Source organism: Arvicanthis niloticus, chromosome 9 (genome assembly GCF_011762505.2).
Source record: "Arvicanthis niloticus isolate mArvNil1 chromosome 9, mArvNil1.pat.X, whole genome shotgun sequence".
In the NCBI taxonomy this organism is placed as follows: domain Eukaryota; kingdom Metazoa; phylum Chordata; class Mammalia; order Rodentia; family Muridae; genus Arvicanthis; species Arvicanthis niloticus.
The window spans coordinates 1,398,770-1,421,255 of NC_047666.1; the positions used below are offsets into that span (position 1 = coordinate 1,398,770).

General features: G+C 39.3%; 1 protein-coding gene across 6 annotated transcripts in view; it reads left to right on the forward strand.

The window, feature by feature from the left end:
- Ccser1 (coiled-coil serine rich protein 1) overlaps positions 1 to 22,486 on the forward strand; it is a 1,108,363-nt gene that overhangs the window by 472,449 nt on the left and 613,428 nt on the right. Inside the window, exon 8 of one of the 6 annotated variants that reach the window (XM_076939866.1) lies at positions 8,158 to 8,302. The exons of the other annotated variants lie outside the window; for them this stretch is intronic. Within the exon in view, the coding sequence (XP_076795981.1) occupies positions 8,158 to 8,280 (123 nt within the window). The 3' untranslated portion in view covers positions 8,281 to 8,302. The remainder of the gene's footprint in view (positions 1 to 8,157; positions 8,303 to 22,486) is intronic. 6 annotated transcript variants of the gene reach the window in all.

A 22,486-nucleotide genomic window follows, 5' to 3' on the forward strand; every position in this document is an offset into this window, starting at 1 on the left:
TATCCAGGATTGGCTATGAGATTATAAGTTTTCAACCCCATCAGAAATCCAGAATGACTGAGTTAACTGAAATTATGGGAAGCACAAAGCATAGCTTCTAAAACTTAGCCAATTTATAGAGACCTCTGAACACCTGGACAGTCCCTATACTACAAAACGTCGGAGCATCTGATCTTCAGCCTTCTGGCCCAGGATCATCTGACAGACCTTAGTGATGCAGAATTATTAAGGGCTGATTACTCTGTCTAGGCAGATATAATCAGTCGACTATTCTGCAATTTGTGAGAGATGGATCAGCAGTTAAGAGTACTGACTGCTCTTCCAGAGGTCCTGAGTTCAATTCCCATCAACCACATGGCAGCTTACAGCCATCTGTAATGGGATTGGATGCTCTCTTCTGGTGTGTCTGAAGACAGTGACTGTACATTATTTATTTTTTTAGGTCCATCTGAATAGATACAGATTTTTATGTTCTTTGCATCATTATTAAAGGACAAGACAGAACACATAGCAGGTGACTGAGTCAGTGATTTCTAGTTACCTCTCCTCTACTTACCCTGCCCATAACACTAAGAGAATATTTTAAAAATTATTAAATTATACATGGAACTTTAGCTACCAAACTTTCTCTAGCTTATCACTCCTAAAACTTGCAGGCTGGCTCAGCAAATGCTAACTACATGTCCTGCACTCAGTGTGAGGGAATCCCTAGTCACCCATTCGGTGTGAGGGAATCCCTCCTCACACTCTTCTTTGTCAGGATCTTATCTCATGTTGTAGAAAACTGGCTGCTGTCTTCCTAATATTGATTTGATAAGCAATGCCTGCCTGACAGCTGCATTTCTGCCAACTGTACTTTTTATGATTTCTTTTCTTGAGTTGTGTTTTTTTTGTTTTTGTGTTTGTTTGTTTGTTTGTTTGTTTTTTCTAGCCAAGCACTGTAAGCTTTAGTTACAGACTCGTTTTTCCAAATTGTGGGTACTGGAAACTGCATGCTACTTTAAATCACTAATCCGTAAGACAGAGAATTACTGTCTCATTTTCCAGATAAGGAAACTGAAGCCTTGGGATCATTAGTAGAACTGACTAGAGGTCCCCGTGCTGGGCACACTGCTGAGCTCAAAATCTGTCTCCTGTGTTTAAATTCTGTAAAAGAGCTTTAACTGATGAATCTTTCTATTTTGACAGGACCAAATGTCAATTAGTAATACTAATTTAATTTTAACTATTTCTTTGTGACAACAAAGACATTTTCTGATAGATTAGTTAACAAATATGGATAAAGTTCTGTACAATGGAAAACTATTAGATTTTTGTCAGGCACCATTGCTAATGGGAAATATTCTGGAGTGAATCTGCTTAATTCCACTTCACATACTATATGCAAAGATTTTAGGAAATCCAGAAAAAGTTGTCCCTATGCTCACATATGTCAATATGTTCACATGTTGTTCTAAATTTGCTTCTAAACGATGTACACATACAGACAGTAGAGACAGACTTTCATAAGACCATGGCTAAATGTCATTATATTCAGTTTTATAAATCAGTTTTAATGCCTTGGTAAAAAAATAAAATTATTTTTCCAACAAAAATTTTGTTTTTTCAGTGTATTCACATTATTTAACTAGGGTGCTGGCCACATGGTTTAGTACATTTCTAAGTGGCAAAAGCAGTTTGAGAGCAGCTGCTTCTGAAATGGCTTTAAATTTATTCTGACTTAAATTACCTATTGACTTGAGTAAGTAATTATAATTTTGTCCTAACACAGTGTAACATATGGTGTTTACATTTTTCTTAAGAGCTCCTTGAGGGGAAAAAATAATACTAAAACATCACTATAAAATATGCTTTAAGGACCCAGGGAAAAATAAACAATTAGTGGTAGTTAATAGACTGTTAAGTAGATATTGAAGAATTTGATTTTTTTAATTGAATTATTGATGTACTGATTGAGTTTTCAGTCATTTGCTTGTTGCTGGCATCAGGGAATCATGCTCATTTTGAGTAATACAGTTTTGAGACACCATTGTTAACCTTTAAGTTTCATTTCGAGCTATGTGGTCTGGTCCTCTTTTTATAAAGCAAAGCATTATCTCACACCTATATTTGAGGCATCACAGTTTCATACAGAACTAAATAGATTTTAAAAAATAAAACTTTCGTTATTTTCTTTTCATTATATTTTTATTATTTAAAAAATATTAAATCTAGGTGTACTTTAGTCATATTCTTCCCCTCCCACAAGTCTTTCCAGATCCTTTTTATGTAGTGGTTAATTAGTTAAACTTTTTTGGCTCCCAGAGGGTTGTGAGCACACACACACACACACACACACACACACACACACATACACACACACACACATACACATACACACACATACACACACACATAAACACATACACACACACACATACACACACACACACACAGACACACAAACACACACATACACATACACACACATACACACATACACACACACATACACACACACATACACACACACATACACACACACATACACACACACATACACACACATACACACACACACACATACATACACACACACATACACACATACACACACACATACACACACACATACACACACACATACACACACACATACACACACACATACACACACACATACACACACACATACACACACACATACACACACATACACACATAAACACACACACATACACACACATACACACACACACACACACATACACATACACACACACACACACACACACACACACACACACACACTAATTTTGATATATCTTAACTAGCTCAATGACTGAGCATTTTAGTCCTCCCTGCAGCTAGCATACATTCCCTCCTCCAATTTTCCTGAGCCAATTAGGTAAATCTCAATTTCATCTCTACTAACCCAGACCCAATCCGGGGAGTAGCCCCAGGGCTATTTTTTCTGAATTCTTACATGGCTGGTTGCTTTCTTCCCTGCAGCTTTTAGATCTAATCCCTCTGCTTCCCAGTCAGGTCCAATTCCCCTCCACTCCTGCCTCAGTCCCTTGCCTGCGTAATCTAAAAGTCCTACCTCTTTCATCCTGCCCAGCCATTGGCCGTTGGCAACTGTTTCCCAATCAATGGCAACTAGGGTCATGGTTTCTTTAGTTTCTGAAGGAACAGATTCCCGTGTGATTCTAGGAGCCAAATTAAGACAAAACATTAGAACCAATCCCTAACACTTCCATTTCCTATCCAAATTTAGGTTCTTTATCCAAACAGCAACAACAACAACAAAACCTACTACAAGAACTAAATAAAAAAAAAAACAAAAAAACAAAACAACACCCCCCCAAAAAGAAAAGAAAACAAACAAACAAACAAAAACCCAACCCCCCTACCAAGCCATAACAAAATAAAAATCATTTTTTTTTAAAAAATGTGGCTTCCATTTTATGTTGGTCAACTACTCTTGAACATGGGGTCTGTCCTCAAGTGGGTTGATGTACTCAATGTCATGCTATGGGAGAAAACTGATTTTCACTCTCGTAGCAGCTATAAATGACAGTTCTGTCGTTACCCTTTACCCAAATGGCTAGTTTATAATTAATTAATTAATTAATAATAAAATATAATTAAATCGATCACATAAAAGTTGGACAGGACAAACCAATAGAAAAAAAAAAGAGCCCTAGAGAAGGCACAAAAATTGAAGATCCACACACCCAGGATTCCTGTGAAAATACTAAATTGAAAGGCATTGCATACATGCAGAGGACCTGCTGCAACTCCTGAATGCTCTGTTCGTGCTGTTCCAGTCTCTGTGAGTTCATGGGTACATCAGTCCTGGTGTGCTTAGAAGACCCTCTTTTCTCATCCTTTATCCCTCTGCCTCTTACAGCCTTTCTGCCTTGTCTTCTATGAAGTTCCCTGAACTGTGAGGAATTTGTTAGAGAGATCCCATTTAGGGCTGAGCGTCCCAAGGTCTCTCGCTCAACATAATCTCTGGCTGAGATTGTTACTTACCATTTGCTGCAAGAGGAAACTTTTCTGTTAATAGCTGAGGAAGGTACTAATCTGTGAGTATGAGAGGATATCATTAGGAGTCATGAAGTAGATTTTTTTTTATCTGCAGAAAAAAAAATTTATTGAGATCTAAAATCTGAAAAAAATTTGGAACTTTAGAAAACATCCACACAGAATTTTATTTTCTTGCAGTATGTTAACAATCTAACAACAACAACAAAAAAAAACCCACACAAAACCAAACATGTCCCTAGAACCGTGCTGCCCAGTCTGCCTGCAGTAAATGGATGCTCCCACAAGATAGGCTTACACTCTTTGGTAAAGTCACAAGTTACAGAAGAAACAAAAACCAACCGAGGAAAACATAGTCCTCAGTACTGTAACTACAAAAGAAATTCATTAAGAAAACCATTTATCCCACTTAAAAAAATAAAATAGAAAAATACAGAAACCCTTGGAATTCTCAGTTGCTGAGTTAAAAACAAGATGGAATTGATACCACATCTCACCCCTGCATGACACCCAGCCAGCGCGTACTCCGAAAACCAGGCTTCCAAGGTAAACATCCAATGGTTCAGTGGTGAAGAAATCACAAGCCCAAGGCACATGCAGCTTCAGCTCAGCTGGTACCTATGCCTGAGGCCACAGCCAAGTCCCTCTGCTGTCAGTGAATCAAGGCCAGGGCTGAGGCTAGCCCATGGCCCTGTCCGGTTCTCCTAAGAAGGCCAGAGGGATGGCTACAGGGTCCACCCCTGGAATGAAGCACACAGATAGTTGCACACAGATAGTTGTCTGGGCTTTTCAAAGATGGTTGCAGATGGTTCTAGGCAGCTGATGTGGGAAGAGAACTCCTGCCAACACAACAATGAGGTCTGGTATGGAGCTCAAGAGTTTATAAACTCATCTCAAAAAAAATTAAAAAGAAAACTTTTTTTTCATTTTCTTGGAGAATTGCAGGCTTCGTTAAAGAGAAAGAAAGAGAGAGAGAGAAGAGAGAGAGAGAGAGAGAGAGAGAGAGAGAGAGAGAGAGAGAGAGAGAGAGAGAGAGAAGAAGAAGGAGGAGGAGGAGGAGGAGGAGGAGAGAGAGAGAGAGAGAGAGAGAGAGAGAGAGAGAGAGAGAGAGAGAGAGAATGAATGAAAAACAGAAGTCCAACTGGTAGCCAGAACATGGGATTCCTATAGGTAGGTGCCTGGTTAATTGGTGACCAGAGCAGAAGAGTTGCCAGGGACAGACGTGGAAGGACAACACATTCGAGCTAAACCCACTATGAACTTGGATGCATGGGCCCTCTGCTTGGGTCTTGGCATCACCGGCCGCTTCCATAGCCAGGGAAGAGCTGGTTGAGAATGGTCTACAAGGGCTGGTTCACCTGGGTTGGGGAGCTGTGGTCCAGCTCATAGCGACAGGCTGGGTGTTGGGGGCCGACTTTTAGCAGAAAGCGGCTATCAGCTTTGCAGCCATCTTGAGCCATATACCCTGACATGTGACTTGGATTACAATAGCCTACAACAGCTGAGCACACTCGGATAATCTTGGTTTAGATACCTTGGGTGTGTGAGATTAAAGGTGTGTAGCTTAAGAGTGTGACTTAGAAGTGTAGAGATCAGATTTAGAGACAAGACCTAAGGGCATAATTAAAAGTGTGACCAAAAGGCATGGCTTAGAAGTGAGACATATAAAGGAGAGAGGCAGACAGAACAATTTGTAGATGAGAGAATCAGACACTTAGAGGAAATATACTCTTTAGGGGACTCTTTAGAGAGTACAGCAAGACTTGGGCTAGGAAGAGAGACTGAAGAATAAACGGGATTGAATCACACTCTGTCTGGTCTCCATTCCTCACGACAATCCTCACTCTTTCTCTTGCTGAACCCCAACCCTCAGACCGGAGTGGCAGCTTGGGCCGGGATACAGTGGCCGCCAAATGCGGGGCAGCCCGAGCCTCAACACTTTGCTCGGCCGTGACATTTTTGGCCGCCCGAACAGGGACTAGTTCGGTTCTCAACAGCTGGGCAGCTGAACACCTGGCCCCAAGAAGGACCTGTCCAGTCAGTCCTTACAAACGTTGTGCTGACACACGGCGGTGACTGGCCGGAACACCAGCTCCTGGAAGTAGATGCACTGGAAAGCCTCCTTCACCTTGCTCAGGAAGATCTGGTACGGCCCATCCTGAAGAGAAGTTAGCACATCATCCCACAGCTTGGCATTGCCCTTGTCCTCCTTGGTGAGGTTGGTCTGCTGCACTGGCAGTGTGTAGGGCTCCAGCTTGCTCTTCTTAGAGACACGGGGGCTGGAGGGGGCTGGGCCTGTGGACTTAGACGCTTGTTTTTGCCTCTCTTGGAAGGTGAGGGTCCTTGCTCCAAGGCCTTGGCCGGTTCCTGTTCTTCTTCTTGATAGCCAAGGCCTCCAAGTAGCCTTCAGGGTACTGCATAGTGAGCCCCAGCTGCGGTTCTTGCCCTCCTGAGTCAAAGGAGATAGCTCCACAGGAGGAAGCCAGATTTCCCTCTCTCTGGACAGTACTTAACCACACTGTAGATCCCATCTTAGTGGTTGCCCTCTGCGGGGGCATACTTGTTATGTTTCCCACCCTTCATGTTTCGGACCACGCGTACTGGCTTCCCCTGGTGCCAGTCTTCAGCCTCCGCACCTTTCTCATTGATTGGGAAGTGGCAACTGAGTGCCAGAAACCTATTGTTATTCGTGAGCTTCTGGTCAGAGGACTGTCCTGCTGTACGCTTGTTGCCACTGAGATCTCGGCTCCCACTCCCTGTGTACATGAAGAAATTGCCATTGTCCACAACATCCTCATAGCCACCAGCCAGCACCAATGAGTAGGCAACTTGGTTGCCGGGCCGTGGATGCCTGCCACATGCTGCCGATGCACCCTGGACGCACTGACCTGGACTCTGAAGTGCCACATGGTCCCCACAGGGACACCAGGAATGGATCTGAAGTGGTTGGCGGGCACAATGGTACACTCTGTGGTGCAGCTCACACATGCCATGCCCTTGCCCCAGTCCCGCGCGGAGGAAGAAGTGGCTGACGCCATCTTTGCCTTCTTGCTTCTCTTCAGCTTCTCCCCTGCTTGTACCACCTTGCTGGAGTCAGTTGGGCAGCTGGGGCAGTACCACTCCGACTCAGAGGGGACACAGGTGAGCGGTGGCTGCAGGCAGTACAGGTGGAAGGGCATGTCACACTCATCACACAACACCTGTTTCTCGGGAGGCTCATGCCCACCACACACATGGCAGGCGCACTTGCGACACAGTTTGTTCTCAGCATTCTTGCAGTACTGGCAGGACGGGCCGCTCTTCCCTGTGTTCCGGAGAGGAGGAGGGGGTTGCGAAGGGCTACTGATCAGGGGGCTCCTCTCGCTAGGGAGCTCAATCTTCAAGACTTCATCCACAAATATGATCCGACAGTTGTTGAGCTGAGAATCATTCAAGAGCCTGATGTTGCCATAGAGCTCATGTGCCGTCTGGTTTGACGCTTCCTCCAGATCTTAACATCATGCCAGAAGCCGCGTTTCCTGGGGTAGTCTACATTGTAGTTGGCCATGACCACCTGACCCACCTCCAGGTTCTCCCACGGGACCACAGTGTGAGTGCGAGCATGAGCACGAACATTCTTGGCTTTGACAATGTCCACTCCATGCTCTGAATAGTCATTGTACTTGACATGGTACATCATGTCATCCTCTGGGCTCATAATGGCACTGGAGCTATAGGGCTCTTCCTCAGATAGGGCTGTGTTCTGTACCTGGACCACCTGGGCCTCAAACCATACACCAAAGACATTGTCACGCACATCCACGTACTCATTAACCTTGTACACTCCCAGGTCCATGTCCTCCCATACAGTCTTGTCATCTCCTTCAGCTGCCCCTTTACTATGCATGGACTGTGGACTGATTCACTGTGACCCACACCATAGCCAGAGTCAGAGTCAGAGAGTTCCGAGTCACGTTCTTTTGTACTGAGAGGTAGTGCCAGACTCTGGCGCACAAGCAGTTGGATTGTGTCATTGAGGCGCACGTCATAATCGAAGAGTGTGTGACCGTCCTTCATCTGTTTGCCCCTGTAAAAGAGTCTCTGCAGTTGGGGTTCCACGTGAAACAGCTCCTCAATCTTTTTCCTCAGCTCCTGCACCTTGGTCAACCTGGACAGAGAGTTCACGGTGTGGGTCTCCTTCCCATCCATAGTTCGAACCTGGATCCACATGATGCCAAAGTACTGAGCCTCACCCACAGCTGGCTACCCTAACTTCCCCCCGGGACACCATGAGGTAGATTTTTTAATTGAAAAATATGAGAAATGTTTTTTTTTTTTTTATTTTTTTATTTACATTTCAGTTCAATTGAGTTTTAGAAAGAGTTGTATCTTTGGAAACTTAAGTGAGGGAGACAGAAGTCCTGCAAGAAAGATGGGTTTCCTTGGAGTAGGACAGCATTGTGCCTCACTGCCTGGGAGTAAGTAAGGCTGTGTTGAATTAATCAAGAAAACAGGAATGTTGAGGAGCTAGCCAGTCCGCTGAGATCCTCGAGGTGAGTCATATCTTTCATATGTTGTTTATGAGGTAAAAAAAAATAAATAAATAAAACAAAACAAACAAACTCAGCTTTCCTTCCTGGCATCTTCAGCCTCAGTCTGAGAGAAAGAAAAAATGCATTTTGTTTGCCTTTCTGGCACTTTTGGACCTGCAGTAAAGTCAAAGCTAAAACATTTCTCACTTTCAGTCAGGAAAGAAATTGGTCACATTTTGGGGGCCTAGCCAATTGTGCCTCTTTCTCTCATTATAACTCCTTTGAAGATGTAACCTTAAAATTTTAGGCGACTCAGTCAATAACTGGTCTGGCTTCCTGGATTATCCAGAGAGGACTGGAATTATCACATGGCCATTGACTGAGTATAAAGGTCCTAGCTAGGTTCTATTTCCAGCAGTACAAAAGATAAATACATAGAAGAGTAACCTAGGAAATTGTATGTAGATCAAGTATATTTTGCTTCAGGAAAAAAAAATAGTACTGAATTCTATTTGGGGTCTATTCTATTTGACCCACCCCAGTGAGGTCAATGAACACTCATCCCAAAGCCATCTTTTCCCTTTTGTATTAAATTTTCTACTCAAATGCACTTAATCTTTTCTATGATACAAACATCTTGTTGCCATTTCAGTCCCTTATTTTACTCCATTCATCTGTAAAAACCAGACAATCAAAACAAGGAAAACTGTACCAACAAAAAATAAAAGTGATTTAATCCCTAGATTACATCTCACAGATAAAATCATTCTGAAACTAGATGTTCTAAAGGGTTGGGCTGCTCTGGACATTGTCTGTTGGCCTGACTCCTATTGTGCTCTATTCTCATCTCCAGCTTCTATGTCAGTTGCCACTGTAAGTCTCTTGTAGATATGAGATTTATTACCATCACATCAGTACGTCAGGGAATAAGAAAGAAGCACAAAGAAAAGAAACAATGCCATTGCTAACTGAACCAGTTTCTTAAAATGAATAGCTCTGCAAACACATATAGACCTCTAGGGTTTTGCTACTCTCATCTCACTAAAGTCTGGAAAAGGATGTAACACTGCTGCTCTAACAAACAACAAGTTCTTAACTAACTCCATAGGTAAGTGTTAGATGAATGATGATCAGTGATGTCGGAATAACAGACTCTTACAGAATACATTCAACCACCGTTCCAGTTGATTGTTGTATTCTTATTTAGGCACACTTTAATTTTTTTGTTTAGATATTTTAAAATTATTTTATTTATTTACATTCCAAATGTTGCCACTCTTCCCCGGCTACCCTCTCAGAGTTCTTCACCTCCTCCCTTCTCCCCTTTACCTCTGAGAGGCAGCACACCACCCATCCACCCACTCTCATCTCATCCCCCCAGCATCCACCTTTCCTGGGGCATCAAGTCCCTACAGGATTAGGCACATCCTCTCCCACTGAGGCCAGACAAGAGGTGCTCTGCTACATATGTGTCAGGGGTCACAGATCAGTCCATGCATGCTCTGACTGATGACTCAGTCTCTGGGAGCTCCCATGGGAACCAGGTTTTTTTTTTTTTTTTTGATACTATTGCTCTTCCTATGGAGTTGTCATCCCCTTCAACTTCTTCAATCCATCCCCCAATTCTTCCATAAGAGTTTCTGACCTCAGTCCCATGACTGACTAAGTACCTGTTGGTAGAACATCTCACAGGACAGCCATGCTAGGCTCCTGTCTGCATGTACAACATAGCATCAGTAATAGTGTCAGGGTTTTTATGCACACTTTATTTATGCCACTCCCACCACATTACTGACCACTTTATTAGCTTTCCCATCCTTTACTATCAGTCACAAAATAGTAAATTCTTGTTATGTTTGGATTCAAGTGATAGAGATACATTCGCTTGATTTCACTAACACTCCTTACTGGGAGGTGCTCGAAGCAAGGGAAGCATGTTGTACTTCTGAGGATAATATAAAAATAAGAAAAATGCACACAGTATGTTTACTTCTGTACTCTTAAAAATATGTTGCCAAATTGTACTATTAAATTTGAAACAAAACTCTATTGAAATGCCAACAGATTTTGGAGAATGATCATTAACTCTAGTTTTTGTTTAATAAAACAGTCAAGAAGTTGAACCACCTAAAAGGATGTTTTATATGAAAGGTCTATTGATTTCCCTATGCAATTAAGTAGAAGGAGAAAAAGCTGATTATTGTTTTTACTTTGGCAAATTATATGCAACAAGAAGTTGATGTTTCTATAATATGCTTCCTATTCAACACAGTCTTTTCATCTTACCTAAAAGCCAAGATTTTCTAACACATAATAAAATATTTAATGTGTTACAGATTGATTTCTTTATAATATTATACAGCATTGCTATGGTCTGCTACAACTTTGTAATGATTTATAATATGACTTCTGTCTCATATTAAATTATTATCTACAAAACCATAAGCACTTTCCAACATTTTATGGTCAATTATTCAATAATGAGATGCATTAATATAATTTAAAATTTAAGTTGAATTTAGTGTGAGAGAATTCTTGGAACAAGTCTGTGTCTACAAAGACTGGTTGATGGATTAAAATGTTCGTGATTATGGAGAGTTAAGAATGTGGCAGGTTCAGGGACTAACTATTATTTATCTGCTGTGAGTATCTTTTACAGTCACGTATGTGCCCACTTCTCAGTATGACCTAACATCCTGTTACTAAAAAGTAATAGGATCCTAGTTTTACCCAACCAAAAGGATGAGTTATCAGGTACCATCTGAGCCTCTAGCTGAGATTTCTTTCTATATCACGTCCTTACTCTTTCCCCCAATGTATTTGAAAAGTGGCTTAATTTCTGATTTTCTTTCTTCTTTTACTATAAATTGCTTCCTTGTTTAAACATGGAATTGAGGTAATATAAACTTGTATCCCCAGGCCATAGTTACTTATATTTAGCTCTAGAACAGATGATCTCAAGGACTCTTTGAAATAACAGCTGTGTTTTCATGTTGATACTAGCTACTTGAGAAAAGCTTGCTTTCAGGGCTTGAGTTTCCATTATTTACAAATTTATTTTTTATGTCATGTAATATACCTGATTATTACTAAAAGCCATAGGGGATATTGGGCTGCTTGGATAACCACAGAGTCTTATTCAGGTAACTAGAGTCCCAGAAACTACACAGCTTACAAACCTACATTAAGCAAGTGCATTTTAGGTTCTTATCTCACAAATTTAAAGAATAAAATTTGTGAGCAATGGAGCATATGACTAATAGATTTATTACATGTAAAGACGAGGAGACACAGAGAGATAGACAGCAATGGGCGGAGTTCCATTTGTCAGAAGCAGCTCCACAAAATAGGATAGCAAAATTATCTTGGAGCTTGTGACAGGGCTTATGACAGTAACTGTGGTGAAGAATGAAAAGGAGTGGTATAGTCCATTTGTCCCAACCAAGTGTCAAGTGCTTCCTCTTGGTCTCAATCATTAATCAGAAGTAGCTTTTAGGCTGAGGGACTTAATTAGGAGATAACAAAGCAAAAGGAAGTAGAACTCTCTTTTGCATTCCTGGACCCCATCAAGATATTCTGAGATCTGCTGTCTTGAGGTCTCTGCCTTACTTGACCAGTTTGTATTTCTGTTCTTCTCAACAGTTTTATGTAATGCATCAAGTAATCTTTAATGGCAATGTTGAAATGCCTATGGATTTGGGAAAAAAAGTGTAGTGAGCTGATTGAAAGTAGTGAACTATTACAAGGAACCTTTTGCTTCCAGGAGAAGGAGAAGAACTGAATAACATTTGATAACAAAAATAATAAATGAGAAATTGTTAAAATATCTTTTATTCACCTGTAGTAATCCTCATCTCCAAGGCTTACTGACTCCATCTCCTAACGCAGGTCTAGTCCTGGAAGCTTCTAGCCTCCATAAAATATAATCTAGGTTAAGAATGTTTTCAGACTCTTAGAATTGCTGCTGAATAAGCTTATCCCTTTCTTGTACTTTCTGATCTATGACTTCATGTCCAACTCAGCTATTCTGGCTCGAAACTCCTCTCTACAATAACTGACTCTGGCTTCTTTCATCTTCCCCTGAATTGCTCTGCTTGGCCTCATACTGACTTTGGCAATATGTTCTATCTTCTAACTCCTCATTTCCTTGCTTGTTATGTCTTCACCTCTATCTAGCTGTTCTCTCTCTGCAACCTGTCTGTGTGTCTATACAACTTTCCCAGCAAAACTGCCTCTCTCTCTCTCTCCCTCTTTTCCTGCACTGCTCTCTTTTTTATTTTTATTTTATATTTTATTTATATTTCAGATACCATCCCCTTTCCCCCTTCCCCCTTTCCCCTCCGTAGAAAACCCCTATCCCATGCCCCCTTTTCCTTTTTGCATATATATATATATATATATTAAATGTTAATCAACGGCTTTATAAGTTTGGTAATGCTCAATCAGAAGTGTAACACAATACCCAACCTAGATATATAAACTATCTTTGACTGGTGGAGACACGTGAACATCTGCCTCCATGTCCCCTCCCCACTCTCTTTCTCTCTCTCATCACCTAGCTTCTCCTCTCCTTCTTTTTTTCCTCTCCTTACTCCATCTCTTCCTCTTGGTACTCTTTCCCCCTTAGCTCCTCCTACATATCACCCTTCCTGTTAAAATAAAACTTTTCTCTCAAAATACAATTAGAGCATAATTATTCCTAATTGTACCAGTGAGGTACAAGATAGTCCTAATACCCAGTCCATCATTTTGTTGACTAACCAGAGCCTCTGTCATCTCTCCTAACTAAAACACTGAGTTTTGACCCTGGCTTTTTTCTTGGCTTTAGAATGAATGTCAGTTGAAAACCATCCACTCAGATCTTTTCTCTCAAAGTAAATAGCCAGGATTGGCTATGAGACTATAGGTCTTCAACCCTGTCAGAAATCTAGAATGACTGAGTTAACTGAAATTATGGGAAGCACAAAGCATAGCTTCTAAAACTTAACCAATTTATAGAGACCTCTGAACACCTGGAAAGCCCCTATACTACTGACTGTTGGAGCATCAAATCTTCAGCCTTCTGGCCCAGAATCATCTGACAGACCTTAGTGCTGCAGAATTATTAAGGGCTGATTACTCTGTCTAGGCAGATATAATCAGTCGACTATTCTGCAAGTGTGTCCTTTTTGGACAGTATTTTGTCTGTAGATGGAAAGAGGCAATTCTTGCCTAGTGGCTGTCACCGCACAACTGGAGTAACTCCAAGGATGCTCAATTTCTTCTTAGAATCCACAACAGGAAGCTGTCAGTAGCAGACAGGTTTCTAATCAAAATGAACATTAATATAGAAATATTTGTAACATCAATTCTATGGACTTCTGACATTTTGAAAACCAACTATCCATGTAAGGTAACCTGGACTGTTGTCTGTTAACTCTTCCAGGTATTTCTAAATAAAATATGGAAAACACCCTAACAATAAACTCAAAGCCATGGATTTGCTATAGTCCCTTAACTCATATGCTAACAGTCCCAAATCAGTTAAAAAAGTTAAAGAAGGACTGGGTCTAAGCCTTGTATTCCTAAATGTGTTATACAGGCACAATGCCCATGAGAGTATCAATATTCATCTCACTTTTATATCAATAAGAAGCTCGTACCAATGAAAACTTTAAATTTGAAATCAAAGTAAATTTTGTACTATTTAAGAAATTATAACTTCATCTTGATATTAATTATACAGATTTCTACCAGTAGGTTATGGCTATGCAATAAGTCCTAGCTAATCCTCCCTGTTCCAACAAAACCACTACTTTTCCCTAGAAAGACAGACCAATATTAACCACCTTAGTCCCCAAGCCCAGGGAATAGTGGCACTGACTCTTCTTTAACTTCTTCAAGCTGATTACAGGCATGGGCATTAAGATATTAGAAGAGGGGTGGGGGGAAGAGTAAGTTGATAAGCCTCTGACGCTGTGTCTTCACTGCATCCAGATGGAATTCCAGGACATCAGAGGTTTGGGCAGGTCTCCTCAGTATGCTTGATGAGTAGATATACCAAGGCTGTGTATTCTGCAATATACAATTCTCAGAACAAGTTTTAGTATCAAGAAAAAAATTTTTTCCTAGAGGGCTGACATTTTTTTTAAAGGTGTTGGTTCTAATAACTTTCCTTTTATTTCCCTAGTTTTAAAATTGGTTGTAATATTTTTATTTCAAATTTTATCCCCTTATCCCATTCCCCCCACCACCCAGGAACCCCTTATCCCATCCCCCCTCCTTGTGCTTCTATGAGGGTGTGATTTTCCAGTTTCTATGATGCTGTTTCCATTAACATAAACTGCCTCCTAAATTTCTAAATCCTTCCCTTTGTGTTATTAAATCTCCTATTTTTCTTTCTTTTTTTTCTTTTTTTCTCTTTTTTTTCCTTTTTTCATCTCTTTTTTTTTTTAAATATTGGGTATTATATTTGCCTTTCAGATTTTATCCCCTTACCCCACTTCCTCCCACCACCCAGAAACCTCCTATCCCATCCCCACTTCTCATGCTTCTATGAGGCAGTCTGCACTGCTCTCTTAAGCAGCTTCCTTTCATCTCTTCTTTTGTGAATTGGGTATATCTTATTCTGTCAAATATTTTTCTCATTTGTCACTTTGTCTGCCACTCAATTAGACATCACTTTCAAACATAGATGCTTTCTTCTACAAACTAACTTTGCTGTCATTGTTTGGGATGAAAGGTATGTACTAAGGGTGTCTCTGTATTCCAGCCAGAGGGATTAAAGTTATGTTCTATGGGCTGAGCCAAACTACAACTAGAAAAAGGTTTTTTTTTTTTTTTTTTTTTTTTTTTTTTTTTTTTTTTTTTTTTTCAGTAAATAGCACAATCTTGGGGTTCATAGTGTGATCAAATATCCTAAAACAAGAAATGAAAAATATTATTAAGATTTCAATATTATACTAAACCAAGGGAATTTAAATGTGTTTTCCAGCATGTGCTCAATGACATTGCACTAGTATGTTTAAGCTATGAATATCTACTCAGTCCTGCCATAGAAAGGATATCATGTAAGATCCTGTGGTGCTATGAACATGAGGAAGGCACAGATCTTGGTCTCAAACAGAATAATATGTGTTCCAGACAGGAAAACAAGTACTGTAGTGAAAAGGCTATGGTAATGTACCAAGAGTAGCTCAGTTGTTTCATGAGATGGTTAAGGGTCATCAGTAGGGCAAAAATGAACCTAATATTGCAGGGTACTGTGACTTTCATTCCCATGTTTTGTCATTATTTGTATATATTATTGTTATTATCATTAAACTTTTCCTACAGTGTATTTTTTTTCTCTATCAAAAAACAACAACAAACCTAATGAGGCAAAAATACCAAACCAAACTTAACTAAAACAAAAGCACAAAAATCAGAACCAACCAACCAACCAACCCATAAACAATGGTGTTTTATTTTTGTTTGTTTGTTTTTTTGTTTGTTTTACCCAACTCCTACAGTGGTGTGTGGTTGTTATTTCCAGTGGCATTCCATTGGAGAACATCAAATCTTTCCTCTCTAGCAGGTATGAATTGCATTTTTTTTTCTTGGTTACAGATGAGACTGTCCATTTCCCCTTCTAGAAGGTTCCTATAACTTTCTTCTGAATATATTTTTCTTACATTCTTGTTAGGTGTTTTCTCTCTCTTCATGAATACTTCTTGTTTTTTCTTAACACCTATGATACCAAAAATTTGTCATGGTAAATTACAAATCCCTATTATTAAACAATTTGAACACTTTCAGATACTTCCCTTCAAATTGTGAACAATAACTTTCTTCTTTCCACATCCCCTGTACTCTTAGCTTGATGGTAAGAAATAAAAAAGGATAACTTGAATTGTCATTTTTATCGTGTTTTCCCAGAAGACTGGACCCATTTAAATGTGTGCTGCTTGATTTATCACTGAATAAGTTATATTTCATTGTCTGTGATAGTTTATCAGTGATGTATTTTCAATTATTCTCTGGAGAGGAAACCTTGGAAACTGTATCTATTTTGTTTAGAAGTTGGGAATGCAACAAAAAAGCAAACAAATTAACAATGCAAAACCCTACAAAATACCTCAGTAAAATGACTTCAGCAATAAAAGAAAGAACTAAAGAGGAATTAAATATTCTGTCTGTGAACGCAACCTCCTGAAAAGAAGCCTTATATTTAGAGAATGATCCCCTGATTAGAATTTCAGTACTGTGTAGAGACTGGAAGGTTACAGGTCCAAAAACTAATTACCTTATCTTGGGCTAGATTTAGCCCTCCAGAACAGCCATTCCTTGCACTATTCCATATCAGAACTAGCATTTTGTGACAATAGATACAAACTTTCTAGGATTTATTGACTTAGCACAACACTAGCTTCTTCCAATTCAAGAGCTAAGAATGTCATCAGATCATATCTTAAGCTTATAGTTTATTTCTCTCCATCTTGCAGTAACTGTTTCTTTGATGAACCCAACAATGTATTCTAAACTTGCCTTGATTTAAGACTTTCTTCGTTCTGTAAAACTGCACAAACCTTATGAAGCTGCTTCTTCTGTGGATTAACATAAGGCTTTGTTCCTGAGCCATGATGGACTATCACTTAGTTCCTTTAACATGAGAGCTGTGGGGGTTTTGTTTGTTTTGGTTTGTTTGTTTTTATCAACTTGTCTTATTCAGCTTTCCACTACAATGACAAAATGTCAGAAAAAATAAACTTAAAGAAAAAATCATTTGTTTTGTTTTAAACTTGCAGAGGTTTCAATTCATGGTTAATTAGCCCCATTGCCTTTGGGCTTATGAGGAGATAACATCATGTCATAGAGAATGTGATAGGGAAAAATTATACACCTCATGTCTGGGAAATGAAGACAGACATAAAGGGAAGGCTACTACTGACATTAACCTAATTTCATCCTACTAGGCCAAGTCCTTTGTAGGTTCTGTCAGCCATTGAGCAACACTTCCAGGCATCAACTGTTCTTCTCAAGAAGTGGACATTATACTTCTTCTGGACTTGCCCTTGCCACTGTCAACATAACCTCTATCATAGCACCTCAGGCTGGAGACCAAGTCTTTACCTTTGAACTCCAGGAGTTATTTAAGATTCAAACTGCAGGGTCTTAGAGGCAGAACACATGCTTAAGGTTAAAACACAGCTTATCACTGTGTTTTAAAGAGAACACAGTGTAATTTGTAGCACTGGCCAACTTCCATGGCATCACTAGAACACATGACTGATTGCAAACCACCAAGCCAAGTCATTGAATGCATTGTTATTTAAACATCTTCTTCTCTCCAGTCTTTTCTGAATCCTCAGGATTGGCATCCAATCATCCCACCACATTCTGCCTTCTGTGGCCTGGTGTGTTCATGCTTTGTTTCTGAGTGGTGCCTACTGTCTGCCTTCCTACAGCCAGAAGTGGTGGCTGATACTCAAAACTGAGAGTTTACATATAAGTAGCACTCTATTGTCTAGAATAAAACACTGAGATTATTGTTCCTCATAGTTAGCTCCTTTAAAGATATTTTCACCTGGCCTTGACACCATCCTCTCAGCTATGGCAACCGTCTCAGACTCTCCTGATATGATAAAAGCCCATCAATCAGAACATCTACAAGTATGGAAAGCTCACGGCTGCTTTTCTATACATCTGTACCCTTTCTTTGAGAAAGGGTCATAAGAAGGATTACACCATGGTCAAGGTAAAAAGGGACATGTGTACCTCTTTACAAATTGCTGAAATTTTAGTATATTAATTTCTACAACATTCTTTTTAATTTTTTGAGTGTGTATGCATTTCTAGTGTGTGATTGAAGATGCATGTACGCCACTGCACACACATGTGGGTGTCAGAAGACAATGCTGAGCTAGTCACTCATTTTTCTACCTCATTTGAGTCTTGCTGTCACTACTGCACACACAAAACTAGTAAGCCCATGATCATGTGATCATAAATACTAAAATATACAAATCCTGCCTTTAAGTCATACAGAAATTATAAATTGAGTAGTGCACTTAAAATGTACAACTATATGATATATATGTGTGTGATTATGCTTCAGAAAATACAAAATTAAAAATATTGGAAATCTGGATTGTCTCTTTCTCTCTCCCTTTATATATACATAAAATTTAATTTAATTTAATTATTTTCAACTTTCTCCATTCATTCCTACATTAGTAATTTTAAAACAAATCAACCAAAGAAAAACATGATGTTCAAATAAAAAGAAAAAATTTCAGTTTTCCAGATGTAGTATTTTAAAAATTTAATTGTATGTATATATATATATATATATATATATATATATATGATAAAAAGGTATAAAGTATCAAAAGTTTCTTCAAAATCAATATATTTTAACATTATGATTATGAATGAAAAATGTTACACTGAAACTTTTTATAATGTAAATATTAAAAGATTTTACTGTGACAAATTTGACTATTTAAAATCATAATTATGGCTTATTTAGAAAAGATATGCATCATATAATAGATAAAAGTCAGTGAAGTTAAATGTGCTATTTTAGATTGAAAAATAAAGATTAATTCAATCAATAAATTATTTTAAAAAACAACCAAACTATGATACTATGTTCCCTTAGCATGTGAATATTGACTTTATTCCTTCTGCCTCGTGATTCACGCCACTCCTGAGCTTTTGCCATTACCATTCAGCAGGAGTGCAGATGAGCTCATTTTCCTTTCCTATCATCTTCAAAACTTCTCATTTTTATCTAGCACTTTAAGTTTTTCACAGCACACACCTTATTACTTTAGGTCAAAATTAAGACATTGTTATCTACAGATGTTTTTAATAATTAACGGAAAGGCTAGATAGATGTTCAGGAGGTAAAATCAGGTACCTCCCAAACATGCGTGAAGACCTAGCTTGACTCCCCAGAACCAAATTACTAGCTCAACATGCCAAGTTTCTACCAGAGATTCAAGTGCTAGCAGTGTTACAGAGAAGCTCCTGGTCCAGCCACTGTAGACAAGTCAATGAACTTCAGGTTCAGTGAGATGCCTAGCCTTAAAAACGTAACAGGAAACGCAACCAGGAAGTTAAAATACAGAACACTGCCTTCTGGCCTTTACATGGATGCAAGTTAACAAAAATGCACACAACTCTGCCCAACATATGTGCACACACAGCCATTTAAAACAAAGTAACAAAAAGTATATTTGATATTAGTTATCATACTACCTTTTCTTAATTGCTATTGAGATATTGAGAATAGGACACTAGAAAAATATTTGAAATTTTTAACTTACAAAAATTATTGAAGAAAACAAAAATGTGCTTGTTCTTAAGGAAGTAAATTGTGTATTGATTTTAAAAGCAACTGAACAGATGCAGATCAAGTCCATGCTGTTTTCTTATCCTGCTTCCTCTGTTTATTACTGAGCCACCCACCTTGCTTAGTCTGTAATGCAAAAAAGATAGCCCACATTCCTCCTGAAGCCTTTGCACACTTAGGTGAATACAGGCAGTGACACCATAGTCACTAGGACACAAACAGTGAGAATAAGGCCAAAACAAAGGACCTGCTGGCTGGGTTTCAGCATCAGAAAGGCCTTAGGAAAGTGCTGTTTGTATTGACAGTTGAAGGAAAATAAAAATTATGTGAAAGGATCAGTATATATGATGACAATAAGCATATACACTTCACAGGACTCTAAAATTCAACTGACATGATGTGTGTGAAACCTTGTACAGCCTTGTCAAATGGCCAGTGCTGAGAAGTGTAAGACACTGCTGTTGGGATTTATTGTAGTTACAGTTTCGAGCTATGCAGTTCTCTGGCACCTTATGGTTTCACTTACAGTAGCAATTACATGATTGCATTTTAACAGTTGCATTTATTGTTTGTACACAGATTTTAACTAGTTGATATCAGCAAAACTTACTTAAAAATTTTAAGTGTGTATGAGAGAGAGAGAGAGAGAGAGAGAGAGAGAGAGAGAGAGAGAGAGAGACAGAGACAGAGACAGAGACAGAGACAAAGACAGAGATTGGGTGTGCCTATAGAAGCTAAAATAGAGCAAAAGGAGGCTGTGAGAATATTCTTGCATCGTCTCCTAGTCACACTGTAATTTAATAACTTCTCTTCCTTAATTCCCTCCCCATCCTTTTCACCCACCACTCTCCCTGATACCTCCCAATCCAGCCCCATGCACACTCATGTGTGTGAGTGAGTGTGTTTGTGTGTGGATGTGTAAGTGTGTATGTCTCTGTGTACACATTCGAGTGTGTGTGTTTTAATGCGTGTGTTTATTGTACATCTGTGTGTAGGTATATGTACTCATGTGTGGAAGCCAGAAGTCAGCATCAGGTGACTTCCTTAATTGTTTCTTCCCCTTAGTTTTTGAGGTACTGTCTCTGACTAAGTCTGGGGCTCACAGATTCAGCTAGACAGGCGATCAGGGAACCTCATGAATCTATGTATCTCCGTGATAAAAGCACTGAGGTTACAAGGATGTGCATCTACTCTGCACAGTAAAAAAAAAAAAAAAAAAAAAAAAAAAAAGAAAAGAAAAAGAAAAATAAGAAAAAGAAAGAGAAAATGCTCATAGGGATTTTATTTTCTCAACTTTAATCAACTAGGGAGGGCTCAGTTCATTGTGGATAGTGGTATACTGGTGCTGGTGGTCCTGGGTTCCATAAGAAAGCAGGATGAGGAAGCCGGAAGCCGTGAGGAGCAAGGTAGCAAGCAGCGCTTCTCAATGGCCTCTCCATCAGCTCCTACCTCCAGGTTCCTGCCCTGCATAACTTCCTGCCCTGACTGCCTTCAGTGATGAAGAGTGATATGGAAACATTAGTCTTAGAAATAAATCCTTTCCTCCCCAGCTTGCTTGGCTAATGGTGTTTCACCACAACAGTGATAGCCCTAATAAAAGTGAATTTTAATATAATCTTTGATCTCCTTAAAATATTCCGAATCACTGCATACAATCCTCAGCACTTATTAAAGCTTGGAGTGCCCTGATGAGGGTGTTGTTTCCACATTTCCTGATCATAGACACCTAATTCCTCACCATACATGTACTTTATCTAACCCCCCCTCAAGTATAGGGACATGGGGAATAGCCTGAGGACCTGTATTTGGTTGCTATTCTTAGTATGATCTGAAGTGTGAACATCTATAAAAGAATATCTCCCCTTTCCATTTTTCCAGTCAGAATTTTCACTCTATTTTAAATATTTGTAGGTGAACTTGCAAAGTAAATTAAACATAATTGCTTTCTTCCAGGAATATTCAATCTAGGGAACTATGAGAAAAAATAATGTGTGGATGTTTGTGGATGGGGTAGGGTGTACATTTGTGTGCTAATCCAAATGATGGATTAGTAATTGGTATCATAACCTTTGAAGTCAATATAAAGGCAGGGCATTATGATTTCACTGTAACATTTAAACTAAATTATAAAGAATGAGTCAGATTTTCCTAGAACAGAGAAGGCCATTATGAGCAGACACAAAAGGAAAGACATGTGGAAGGGAACATTATTTTAAGAAACAATGAGGTAGAGAATGATAATTATCAATTGTGGAGAATCCTGTAAGGGTTCTCAGAGAAAGGGAGTAAAGACTGTTAAAGATATTTATGATATGAACACATTTTACCCAATAAAATATATAGTAACGGGAGAAAAAAAATATCACCATCATCATCATTATCATCAATATCATCATTTTGAAGTTCCAGGAAGATTTTATGAGAGTTTAAAAGAAAATCCTCATGGAAGGCCAGCTCTAAATCTTGGCAGCTGCCCAGAGGAAACTAATGGACAGTTTGTGTGGTGTAAGTCTACATGGAGGTCCTCCTGGTGGTGGCAAGTAGCCACATGTTGGGGAGAAGGGCTTAGAGAAAGGGTGAAGCTCAAAGTGTTTGCAAAACAGGCTTAGAAACAAGATAGAAGATAGAT